At 50.3% G+C, this 11,859-nt stretch overlaps 1 protein-coding gene across 1 annotated transcript in view; it reads right to left on the reverse strand.

Annotated features, from left to right (window-relative positions):
• KIF5C (kinesin family member 5C) overlaps positions 1-6,887 on the reverse strand; it is a 106,101-nt gene extending 99,214 nt beyond the window's left edge. The window contains exon 1 of the mRNA XM_054177651.1: positions 6,642-6,887. Coding sequence (XP_054033626.1) covers positions 6,642-6,767 — 126 coding nt within the window. The 5' untranslated portion in view covers positions 6,768-6,887. The remainder of the gene's footprint in view (positions 1-6,641) is intronic.
• Positions 6,888-11,859: the final 4,972 nt, after the last annotated feature.

An 11,859-nucleotide genomic window follows, 5' to 3' on the forward strand; every position in this document is an offset into this window, starting at 1 on the left:
CCATGAGGGTACGGCACTCTCCAAACAGCAGCACATCGTGCCCAGGTGATAGTCCAGGACTCAAAGCTCTGTTGAGCCAAATCCCCCACACCAACCCCTGCTTATTCCTTGGAGAAGCTGTTTCCTTATCCCACACTGACCCAGTGCAGGTTGTGGGACTGGGCAGACGCAAAGGCTGGTGGTGGAGAAGGAGAATGTTTGGGGTTTGGAGAAGCTCAGAGACATTTATGCAAACCCTTATCAAGATTGATGTTTTTTTTCTGTTGACTTACAATATGGAAGCAATACTGTACATCATATTTGCTCCAGGGCTTTATGGGAATATCACTGTGTCAGGACAGAAATGTATTGTGTTTCCTGAGAACTGGATCCAGGACAGCTTCTGTCTTTAGCCAACACACTGTGAAAAACCAAAAACCTACTGTGCTGGTCACCTCCTCAGTCCCATTATGTTAGCCTTCTACACAAGCTCCTGAAAACAAACACGAAGCACAGCAGTATGCCTTAGAACACCTCTATTCTTTAAACACCAAGCAACCAAGCAGTCCCCTGGATGACAACCACACCAGTTCTCCAATAAACTACACAATTTCTTCTGTAGGGCACAGCAGAGCTACCCAGACCCAGTGGAATCATCTTGGATTTGCTGTTTCAAAGAAAACCCCAGCAACATGCTGTGATCTACAGGCTTCTGCTTCTTCCTGAGACACTCCCTGGCTTAAGCTACTGAGAAAAATCACCTAAAAAAAAAAAAGGCAAGTGCCAGATCTGTCAGTCTTGTGCTGCTGCTGCTGCTCTGGAAATAGTCTGACCTGAAAGCAGCATACCCCAAAGCCACAGGGGAATGAGCATGCCACGCTGTGGCTCATCCCATCCACTAAACAGGAAAATGCAGCAGGTTAGAGTCATCTCCAAACAGGAAAATCTTGGGGGACAGGAGGATTAGCAAAGGTTTTGAAAGAAAGGGCTCCCACAGAGGTGTTTATCAGCTCTTGGTGTCTTCAGGTAAAAGCCAGGCTGAGCTAAGACAGGTACTTGTATCTCACAGCAGTCATCTGCAAAAAAGCTTTCACACAAAGCTTGCTCAGTCTTCACCAGAAAAGAAGAGAGGAGAGAGGCAGAAAAACCACACCAAAGAAGCTGGGAGACAAAGCAAGCCTGAGCTTCCCAGCTTAAGTGTTGTGCTAGGAAAATGGCATGCTGCATATCCACTGACATGTTTCACATCAAGGCAGAAGCTCCATCTCGCTTCATGTTCTACGTCAAACCAGCATGAGCTTTTTATAGAGTATGAACAAACCCTCCCTAAGCAGAACTGTTGTGCACATCCAAGGAGAGATGGAGGCTTGGCTTTTGTTAGAGGCACAAGGTACCACACCCCAGGAAACAAAACACCAAACCCAAAACAACAACAAAGCCATGGAGCACAAATCACAGAATCATAGTATCAGTCAGGGTTGGAAGGGACCACAAGGATCATCTAGTTCCAACCCCCCTGCCATGGGCAGGGACACCCCACACTACATCAGGCTGGCCACAGCCTCGTCCAGCCTGGGCTTAAAAACCTCCAGGGACGGGGCCCCAACCACCTCCCTGGACAACCCATTCCAGGGCTTCACCACTCTCATGGGGAAGAACTTCCTCCTCACCTCCAGCCTGAATCTCCCCACCTCCAGCTTCATTCCATTACTCTGATTGGAAAAGACCTCTAAGATCATTCCATCACTTTGATTGGAAAAGACCTCTAAGATCATCCAGTCCAACCACCAACCTAACACCACCATGGCCATTAAACCACGTCCCAAATTCATTTAATGTTTTTACAGCTAATCTACTAACACAGTGTGTGGGGTTAGGGCTGTCTTAACCAGAGAGACAAGTTCCTGACAGCATACAGAAATCCCTGTGCAGGAGGGACTTCAGACCATACCTATCTTCTTTTCATTAGCACAAACTCTGTGGACTTCACTGACACACGTAAAACAAAACACAGCCAAATATCCTAGGGATGGAAAGGAGTGAAAAGTCTCTCCATAAGACGCTTCAAAACAGTACTTAACAGCAGACAGCATTAAAATAAAAACACCACAGCCTTGCTCAGATTCCACCCACTTACTGCAAAGGCATCAGCCATCCCTTTTTGGTTGGTTTCTTTCATGGAACATGTTTTCCTTTCTTTCATGGAACATGTGACTGCAAGCCAGCAGTGACCATTACATGGTAGCTGAGTATCAGGTGATGATTTTGTTTGGTTTCAGCCACAACAGTTATGTGGAACGTTTCACAGATGAAAGAACAGACTTTTCCCCCCTCTGAGCAAAGCCCGATCCTCAGAGACCCTCCCACGTACCCTGCAGCTCTCTGCTGGTTTTCCCACGGGCAGTTTGCCCAGAGAGCTGGCACAGACCTGCCCCAAGCCCCCAGCACAGGCAGCGAGGGGCTGAGGAAGGCTCTGCGCTGCCTGCCTGCCACCAGGCACGCAGCAGAGAACTGCAGCGCTCAGCAGCTCCTGCTAAGCCAGGCTTTACACATCCCCTCACGTCACAGCTCAGAAAGCAGCTGACAACCAGAACGAAGAGTCTTTTATCCCCTTTCTGATAATGCTAACATGAGGTTTCCAAGCTGGCTAAAAGATTTGGTTTAGAAATTCTCTTTTGCAAACAGCAGACGTTTGCCTGAAAAATCAGCATCAGGTCAGGCTTGCACTAGGAAGGAAGCAGTCACTGTGGGCTGCACAGAAACAGGAGGTGAAAATACTGTCTCCTTCACCACTAAATACCTTACAACAAGGGAAGGGGGAAGGGACTGGAAGCACTGATTCTATGATTCTATATCCTCACAGGGAGCATCCCACCAGAGGCTGAGCCTCTCTGCACTCTTCCTTTGCAGATGCGCTCAGGGGAACAGGGAGCAACACGAAGAAACCACTCGCCAGAAGACTTGCCTCAGTTGCTTACTACAGCAAACAGCTCTGCACTCTCCAACAAGCCCATAAGAAGCAAGCCAGCTAGAAAAATACATTTTTAGGTATGTCAGCCAACACAATCAATTGCAGAGTCACCTTGAGGTTGCAGAGGAGCAGAAAGATAAAATGAAACTGCAGTCTGTTGAGACTGTTGGGTAGCTAACCGCAAAAGCAAGCGATGGATTTACCACTGTCACCGTTTCCTGCCATGCTTAAAGATACATCCAAAAGGCTTTCAGATGTTAAACTTTAAGGCAGACTCGAAATGTGGTAGGTTTTCACTGTTTTAACCACAGGGAAAATTAAGGCAAGCCATTTGAATCCTCCATACTTCACTGCTTTGTATGTGCAACGTGCTTGAAGATCGATGGAAAGAGAGCAGAATGTAAGACACTGGGTCAAATCCCAACTCTGGTCTAACAGAGTTAGGACTTGCCCTAAGACCTCCTTGACAAGGAGCTCTGAGCTACACAACCACAGGCAACACAGAGATACAGCTTCAGTCAGCATGAAAGATACCTTGGGGAAACTCAAGCCTACACTGCTAAACTTCCTTTATTGCTGTTTGTTTTCACCAAACACAGACTTAAGACCTTGAATTTTGGTGGGAACATTTGCTCAGGGTCCTAGGGGTGCAGGGTGGGAGATGACAGTGGGAAGCTGAGAAAGAAATTCTTCCAGCAAACCATGGTGGGGAAAGAAAAGGAAATGTATTCAGACTCACTAGTCAGAAAAAAAAAAGTATAGAGAGGTTTCCTTTAAATCATTTCTATTTGGTTTTTTCTTACACCACGGCAGAATTCCCTGGAGGGGGTTTGGTGGTTTTGTTCCTTTAAAATTTTAGCAGAAAATTTTCTTTCCAACACTTGATGGACTCAAAATAGGAGCTGCATTGCAGTGTTTTTCAAAAGCTGGTGTAAAACTAAACTACAAAAGTGCTTGGCTCTGCTTTATTTTTGCTTTACGTGATGTTTCTAGGAGCCTTTGAAGACTAAAGTCTTGCTTTTTTTTTTAGAAGGAAGTCTACTCTGGTAGTGCCCTCCTCCAGAACTGAGATACCTTGTCCCTTCAGGCATTATTTGCTGGAGCTAAGGAGCAGCCACCCTAAGCCAGTGGAAAAAAAAAAACAAGCAGTCAGTACCACTTTCTACTAACACACCGCAGTGACATCCTCTGTAGATCGAGTTACACCAAAGCTCAGGGAGCCCAGCACAGAGAATAAAGAGGACAAAGACCCAGGGAAGATTTTTCTTGTTCCTTTACACTTAGAAAACTACAAACATCCCCACGGCAACCCAGCAGGATGGTTCCTCCAGCAAAACAAGAAGCTGTATTTGAGGCTGATTGCACTAGCTAAGAGGACTAAAAGACCTGCATGTTGCTCTGTGAAAGAGAGGCAAGGTCTGGGCTTCTGGTGAGATTTCAGATGGCAGTTAACCACTCAAGATGATCCTGGCAAGTCGAACATATATTGAAAAATAAACATTTATATGTATTTCTATGCATAAATGTGTATTTACATAATTAAATGCACCTATTCCTTGTGAGTTTGTACAATTAAATGCACCTATTCCTTGTTTCTATTCTTTTCTTTAACTTTCACGGTAGGAAACTGACAGCTGCTGTTCTTTTTCCCTTTTAGCCTCTACTAAAGGAATGATCTTCAACCTGCAAGATAAAAGACACCTTTTTCATCATAGTTTCTGTTTTCCCAGGCAGCAGGTACTTCATGACAAGGTGTATTATACACTTGCACATTCATTTAGGTGGGGGGAAAAAAGGTCTCTAAATTCTACTTCTCTTAAAAGGCAGAATTATTCTGGGATTTACAGTATTTTAATCAACCTTTAATGTGTCTGAGGGCTGATTTATTTAAGGTGGGGAGGGGAATTTGCTGACATTTGTTTCTTTAACACCCTACACTTTCATCCCCAATATTTGTTGACCCAAGCATTTGGTGACCAAAGGGCTCTCCAATGCTGACTGAGGAGGACAACCGATCTGATCACTCTCTTGGTAACAGATTGTTGTGGGTGTTACAACCTGAACCTTCAAACAAAGAACGTTCAGCTACACAGAAAGCAATTCATGAAATCAAAGTAAGAAAATGTCAGTCATTTATGTCCACAACTGACTCAATTTTCCCCTTGTCTTTCCATAACTGTTTTGAAACTTCCATGAGAAAAAGTTTATGAAAACCTCAAGGTTTTAATAAGAAACTTGACAAATTATAGAAGTAATTGCTCATTCTTTGTATTAACCATTAGTTTTCAGATGGCTTTGTCATAGTACAGTATGGATCATATCATCAGCTTAACCACAGCAGATCAATAAATAAAACAAAGCACCAAATCAGAGAATGGTGGGGGTTGGAAGGAACCTCTGGAGATCATCTGGTCCACCCCTCCTGCTAAAGCAGGGTCACCCTGAGTAGGTTACAAAAACAAGGGTTGGTCAGGTGGGGTTTTGGGGCGCTTGGATAGGGTGCTGAGACATCTTAATCTAGATTGGGCTTTCCCAAGAAAGGTTGGACCAGACGAGCCTTGAGGTCCCTTCCAACCCGGTATCCTGCAATTCTACGATTAAAAAATACAACTCAGGTTCAAGCATACAAACCAAACCCGGCCCCAGCAACCTTCGGAACCCCACCGAGAGCCCTGCACTGCTCTAGCTGCGGGAAGGAAAAGCAAAGGCACTCTCCCGTGCGAGCTTGAGGGATGAGCTGCGCCATGTTCAGCACTCAGCCAAGGAGCTACCTCCGGAACCTCGGAGGGCCGAGGGACACCCACGCTTTGTCCCTTTCGAACCTCGGCTGCTGTGACCAGCCCGCCCCCTACAATGCGGGAGGGGGGGGGGGGGGGGGGGACACACACACACACACAAAACAAAGCTTGGGTATGCTCTTGATGCAAGCGGGTGGCGACCTGATGTTAAACTAATTTATTTCAGAGAGAAGGCAAAAACTTCACCTCGCGTGGCCCATTTTAACTAACGACTCTTCTGCAGTCCCCCCGAGGGGATCCGCAGGGACCCACCGGCAGCGACAGCCCTGCGGGCCAGGCATCAGCCCAGGCACCGTTTTCTACACCCCGACGACGAGGAGCACCCCAGGATTTGGGGGCTGGCTGCGTTTTGTCGCGCACCACCAGTGCGCGGAGCCTCGGCGAAGCGGCTCTCGCCGCGCACCGGGACAAACTTTCTCCGCGGCGGCTGCCGCAGGGGCGCGGCGGAGGCGCGGCCGGCCGCCCCCGCGGAGCTCCGGCGAGCATGCCCAGTCACCGGCATGACATCAGCGCCGGCAGCACCGGCCGCCCCCCGCCCCTGCCCCTCCCCGGGCCCGGCCGGACACCCCCCGGGGGGAGTCCTGACCCCTTGCCCAAGGTGGGAACGGGGGAAGCCCTGCCGCAGGGGAGCGGGCACCGCGGGGAGAGCCGCCCGCCGCCGCCCCTCCCTCGCTCCGCCGCAGCGGGAACAATGGGCACGGAGGGGGGGAATGCGGCGGGACCGCGGGATGAAGGCTCGACCTAGGGAGCGGGGGAACGATGTTCGGCCTGGAAAGGGATGCTGGTCCCGCGGGAGGGATGTTTGCCCCCCGGCGCGGGATGCTGGCCCCGCGGGAGGGATGCTCGCCCCGTCACGGCCCCGCGCAAGTGGGAGAAAGATGCAGCAGACTTACCCCGATGACCACGGTCTCATCGCCCTTGAATTTAGGGATGAATTTATCCCCCCGGAGGATCTCCGCCTCATTGAGGGGCCGGAACCGGCACATCACTTTGATGCTGCACTCAGCGGGATCCGCCATCTCGGCAGCTCGGGCGGGCGGGCGGGCGCCGGCCTCAGGGAGCGAGGGACCGCTCCACCGGGCAGGTGCCGCAGACGCCCCCTCCTGCAGCCGCCGACCGGGCGGGGCGAGGAGCCGCTCCTCAGAGCCGGCAGCCGCCGCGTTTCCCTGGCTCGGCCCCCCCGCCGGACCGGCGCGGCTGCGCGGGGCGGGAGGGAAGGAGGGAATGAGAGAGGAGGGGCGGTGCGGAACGGAGCCGAGCCCAACCCGCCCGAGCCCCCCTACGGCCCCGGGGCTCCGCCGCCTCAGCGCACCCCAACGCGGGGGCTGCCGGGAGGCGTAGTCCTCGCGGCAGGTGTGGGCGCCAACGGCCCCTAACGGCTGCCAACGGCCCCCGCGGCGCCCCCTCCGCGGCGCCCACCCCGCCACGGCGTAAAGGAGGGAGAAAGAGAGAGGGGAGAGGACAGGCGGCTCTCCCCCGCCAGCTCTTCCTCAGCACCCAGGGCAGCTCTTCTTCCTTGGTGATTTAGAGGTACGGTGCCCTGCACCCCCGGGTGAGGGCTGTGCTTTGAGTCGGTGTTGGGGGGACCGTCGAGCCGAAACGCAGGTAATTCGCTTCCACCTGCTTGTCTCAGCTCCGCTTTTAAGGTTATAGATCAGGCCTCCAGCTGCGGCTGCTGTGCTCTCAGGTAAAACAAGGACTGGAGGAAGAAGGCAGGTCTGTAACCGGGGTAAAGGATTTCTATCGCGGGGCTGCCATGGCAGCACTCCCGCTTGCGTTACCCTTGGGTTTCTGTGAGGCAGAGCTGGGATGCTTTGACCTTGTTGGATTTACAAGAAGTTTGACACCCTGCAGTCTGTGAATCAGCATCTGGGAGAAACAGTGTCTGGAACATGTTCCAAAGCATCAGGGTTGATGACCTCCTCCTCCTCCCTCACTCCTTGACAATGCTTCTTCCTTACCTGCTAAAAATACCTGCAGCTTGCCCATCCCTATTCCAGGGCTAGCTCATTTCACTGCATCAAAGGTGTTTGGAATGGCCTAATGTACCACAAGTGATCTCCTCATCCTCCATCATTTTCTCCTTGCAAGCAGCCAGACTGCTTGAAGGGAAAAAAATTCTTCACTGGGAGGCTGGCAGAGCACTGGACCAGGCTGCTCAGAGAGGTTGTGGAGGCATTCATTGCTTGCCTGGATGTGTTCCTGGGTGATTTACTCTGGGTGATCCTGCTCTAGCAGGGGAGTGGGACTAGATGATAGAATTGCCTGGTTGGAAAAGACCTCAAGACCATTGAGTCCAACCAAAACCTGACATCTCCCTGTACACAGCCGTTAGACCATGTCCCTAAGCAACTCATGCAAATGTCTTTCAAACACTTCCAAGGATGGGGACTCCACTGCCTCCCTGGCAGCTTGCTCCAGCGTTCAGTGACCTTTGGTGAGGAAAATTTTCCAAATATCCAATTCTAAACCTCTCCTTGTGCAATTCCAGGCCATTTCTTCTCATTCTATCATCTGATACTAGGGAGAAGAGACCGATGCCCACCTGGCTCCGACCTCCTTTCAGGGAGTGTAGAGAGCAATGAGGTCTCCCTTCAAGCTACCTCGAGCACCCTCAGTTCTTTCAGCTGCTCCTCACTAGACCTGTTTTCCAGACCCTTCACCAGCTTTGTTGCCCTTCTCTGGACATGCTGCAGCCTTTCAACGTCCTTCTTGTAGTGAGTGGCCCAAAACAGCCCAGTGTTCGAGGTGTGGCCTCACCAGTGTTGAGTACAAGGGCACTATCACTGCCCTGATACATAGAATACATAGAATAAACCAGGTTGGAAGAGACCTTCAAGATCATCGCGTCCAACCCATCAACCAATCCAACACCGCCCAAGCAACTAACCCACAGCACCAAGCACCCTGTCAAGTCTTCTCCTATAAACCTCCAGTGATGGCGACTCCACCACCTCCCCAGGCAGCCCATTCCAATGTGCAATCACTCTTTCTGTATAGAACTTCTTTCTAACATCCAGCCTGAACCTCCCCTGGCACAGCCTGAGACTGTGTCCTCTTGTTCTGGTACTGCTTGCCTGGGAGAAGAGACCAACATCCGTCTGTCTACAACCTCCCTTCAGGTAGTTGTAGAGAGTAATAAGGTCACCCCTGAGTCTCCTCTTCTCCAGGCTAAGCAACGCCAGCTCCCTCAGCCTCTCCTCGTAGGGCTTATGTTCCAAACCCCTCACCAACTTTGTTGCTCTTCTCTGGACTCGTTCCAGCAAGTCAACATCCTTCCTAAACTGAGGGGCCCAGAACCGGACACTGATCCTGCTGGCCACACTGTTGCTGCTCCAGGCCAGGATGCTGTTGACCTTCTTGGCCACCTGAGCACACTGCTGGCTCTTACTCAGTTAGCTGTTGACCAGAATGCCAAACAGCTTTCAAGATGATCCTCAGAGGTCCCTTCCAACCCCCACCATTCTGTGATTCTGTGAATGCAGCACTGGTGTCTTCTGGAAACATGCAGTTTTCAGCAGCTCCAAATAAATCCTGAAACCAGTTTTCTCCAAAGAGCAGAGAGGACCAGATGCATTCAATTAGCCTCAGTCACACAATTAAGATGACAGTGGCCAGCTCACCAGCCTTTCTATAGAGACTTCCTATTCTTCGAGTCACAGGAGTTGTGCTGGTTCCCCAGTGTGGATGGGAGCAGGCTGGTTACAAAGGCTCTCAAGGCCTCCCTAAAAGCCATTCCATGGGGGAGCATTAGCAGTGTGCAGCATGTGATAAGAGGTTATTATGTAATGGGATTGATTCCCCTGGGTTACCAGTTCTCTGGCCCTTTTATTTCTCTTCTGTTTCAAGCTTTTACCCTGAATAGCAAATTTGTTAGTCATGACAAGTAAGGGCTTAGTCATAAATGACAACCCTTTGGATGAATTAATCCTGATCTTTCTCCATTATCAAGAGCTCATTTTGGAGCAAGACAGCAAAACTCTTTCCCAGCTAAAGGAGGTGTAATCTGCAATCAGTGAGAAGGCACTGCAGAGCCACCTTTTCTTAGCAGTTTTGTCACAAACAATATCACATTGTCTGCCCTGTACACAATACCTTTTGAGCACAAAGCTGCTGGCTTCAATACATATTACCAGATTACTGCTTAAGCAGCCTCCTAGGGACATTTGTTTTCAGCCAGATTCAGGAGTGATCAGGACCTCCAGAAGCTGGTGAGCTCCTTCCCGGCTGCTCTAGCTGCCTGATGGAAGGTTTGATTTACAGTTCATGTAACATATGAGCTATGAAAATACAGAGGAGCAGTTGTACTCCCCTGATGCAATAGTAAACATCAGGGTTATTAATGTCTTTCATGTCTGAGACATCATCAGTGAACTGAATGAAGGGACAGAGTGGACCCTCAGCCAGTTTGCTGATGATACCAAACTGGGAGGAGTGGCTGACACCCCATCAGGCTTTGCTGACATTCAGCCAGATACGGACAGGCTGGAGAGCTGGGTGGAGGGGAACCTCATGAAGTTCAACATGGACAGGTGTAGGGTCCTTCACGTGGAGAACAACAACTCCCTGTACCAGTACAGGCCAGGATTTGACCTTCTAGGAAGTAGCTCTGCAGAGAAGGACCTGGGAGTGCTGGTGGACAAGTTTCCTACGAGTCAGCAATATGGCTTTATGGCCAAGAAAGCAAATGGTCTCCTGGGGTGCACTGAGAAAAGTGTGGCCAGCAGGAGAAAGGAGATTCTTCTCCAAATCTACTCTGCCCTAGTCAAACTACAGCTGGAGTACTGGGTCCAGTTCTGGGCTCCTCGGTTCAAGAGAGACAGGGAACTACTGGAAAGAGTCCAGTGGAGGCTAATGCAGATGCTGAGGGGCCTGCAGCATCTCTGTGAGGAGGAAAGGCTGAGAGCCCTGGGGCTGCGGAGCCTGGAAAAGAGCAGCCCCAGAGGGGATCTGAGCAACGTTCAGCAAGAGCTAAAGGGCCCATGGGCGGAAGAGGATGGGGCCAGACTCTTGTCAGTGGTGCCCAGCAACAGAACAAGGGGCAAGGGGCACAAACTGGAACCCAGGAGGTTCCATCTGAAGATGAGGTGTTTTGATCACCCTGGCAGATTGGACATGGTTTGACAGCTGACTGACCCAGCTTTTCAGGCAAACCAAGAAGAGACCATGAGGTTCTGAACAGCAGCAGAACCTGGACTGGGACAGAGGGGTGGTCCCACAGAAATAGGGGGAAAGATGCCTGGTTTTTCAGAACTGAAAAGCCAGTTTCCTATCCACAGTGACAAGAGAACATCGCTTCCTTTCACTGCTTCTGAGCTCCAGAGCTCATTCTTGGAGCCATGAAGGAGCTTCAGGAGAAAAACTAACAAGATTGAATTTCTGCTGTCCTTAACAAATCAGCACAATGAGCAGACACCAGCGCTGGCCAGGGGCACAACTTGCCAGCAGCGAGAGCAGCTTTAATGTAGCTTCCATTGATCCCGGTGTCTCAACAACACTCACCAAGATGAAGTTTGATGATAAGCTCGTGTCATCAGTGCTGAGAAATGGTGCCAAAGGATTTCTTCCAGGAAGTACCAAAAGGGTTAGGGACCTCCATGACAAAAAGCAGTTCTAAATGTTCAGGATGGTCAATGTCCCACTGACACCAGAAGACATGTTTACAAAGACTGGCTATAAAGTGTTTAACAGGAGTGAAAATAAAGCAAGCCAAAGACTGAAGAATAAGGCCCCAACATGAGCTACAGAGTGCTGAGAAGGCAGCTAAAGAGAGCTGAGATACAGACACCATCTCACCTGCATCACCAAAGGTAGGGAAACAGATCTGTGGTTCAGGGGAGACTGGGCTACATGACCATTTATCCAGGCAGAGGGGAATATCTACACAGCAAAATCTCTAGGGCCTGCACGAGTCACACTGGCCTCCAAGATGATTATCCTAGAAGCAGCATTTCCTTTGCTCAGCAAGCTCAAGATTCTTTGGGGACCAGGGGCCATGGGGGCTCTGTTCTGAAAAGTCAGATTTGGAACCACTCAAGAGACTCTATCAGAACTGTCTGGGCTGTGCTGGCAGGGAGCTTGAGAGCAGCCACCTCTTCTTATTTCCAAAAC

The sequence above is a fragment of the Dryobates pubescens genome, chromosome 2, assembly GCF_014839835.1.
Source record: "Dryobates pubescens isolate bDryPub1 chromosome 2, bDryPub1.pri, whole genome shotgun sequence".
In the NCBI taxonomy this organism is placed as follows: domain Eukaryota; kingdom Metazoa; phylum Chordata; class Aves; order Piciformes; family Picidae; genus Dryobates; species Dryobates pubescens.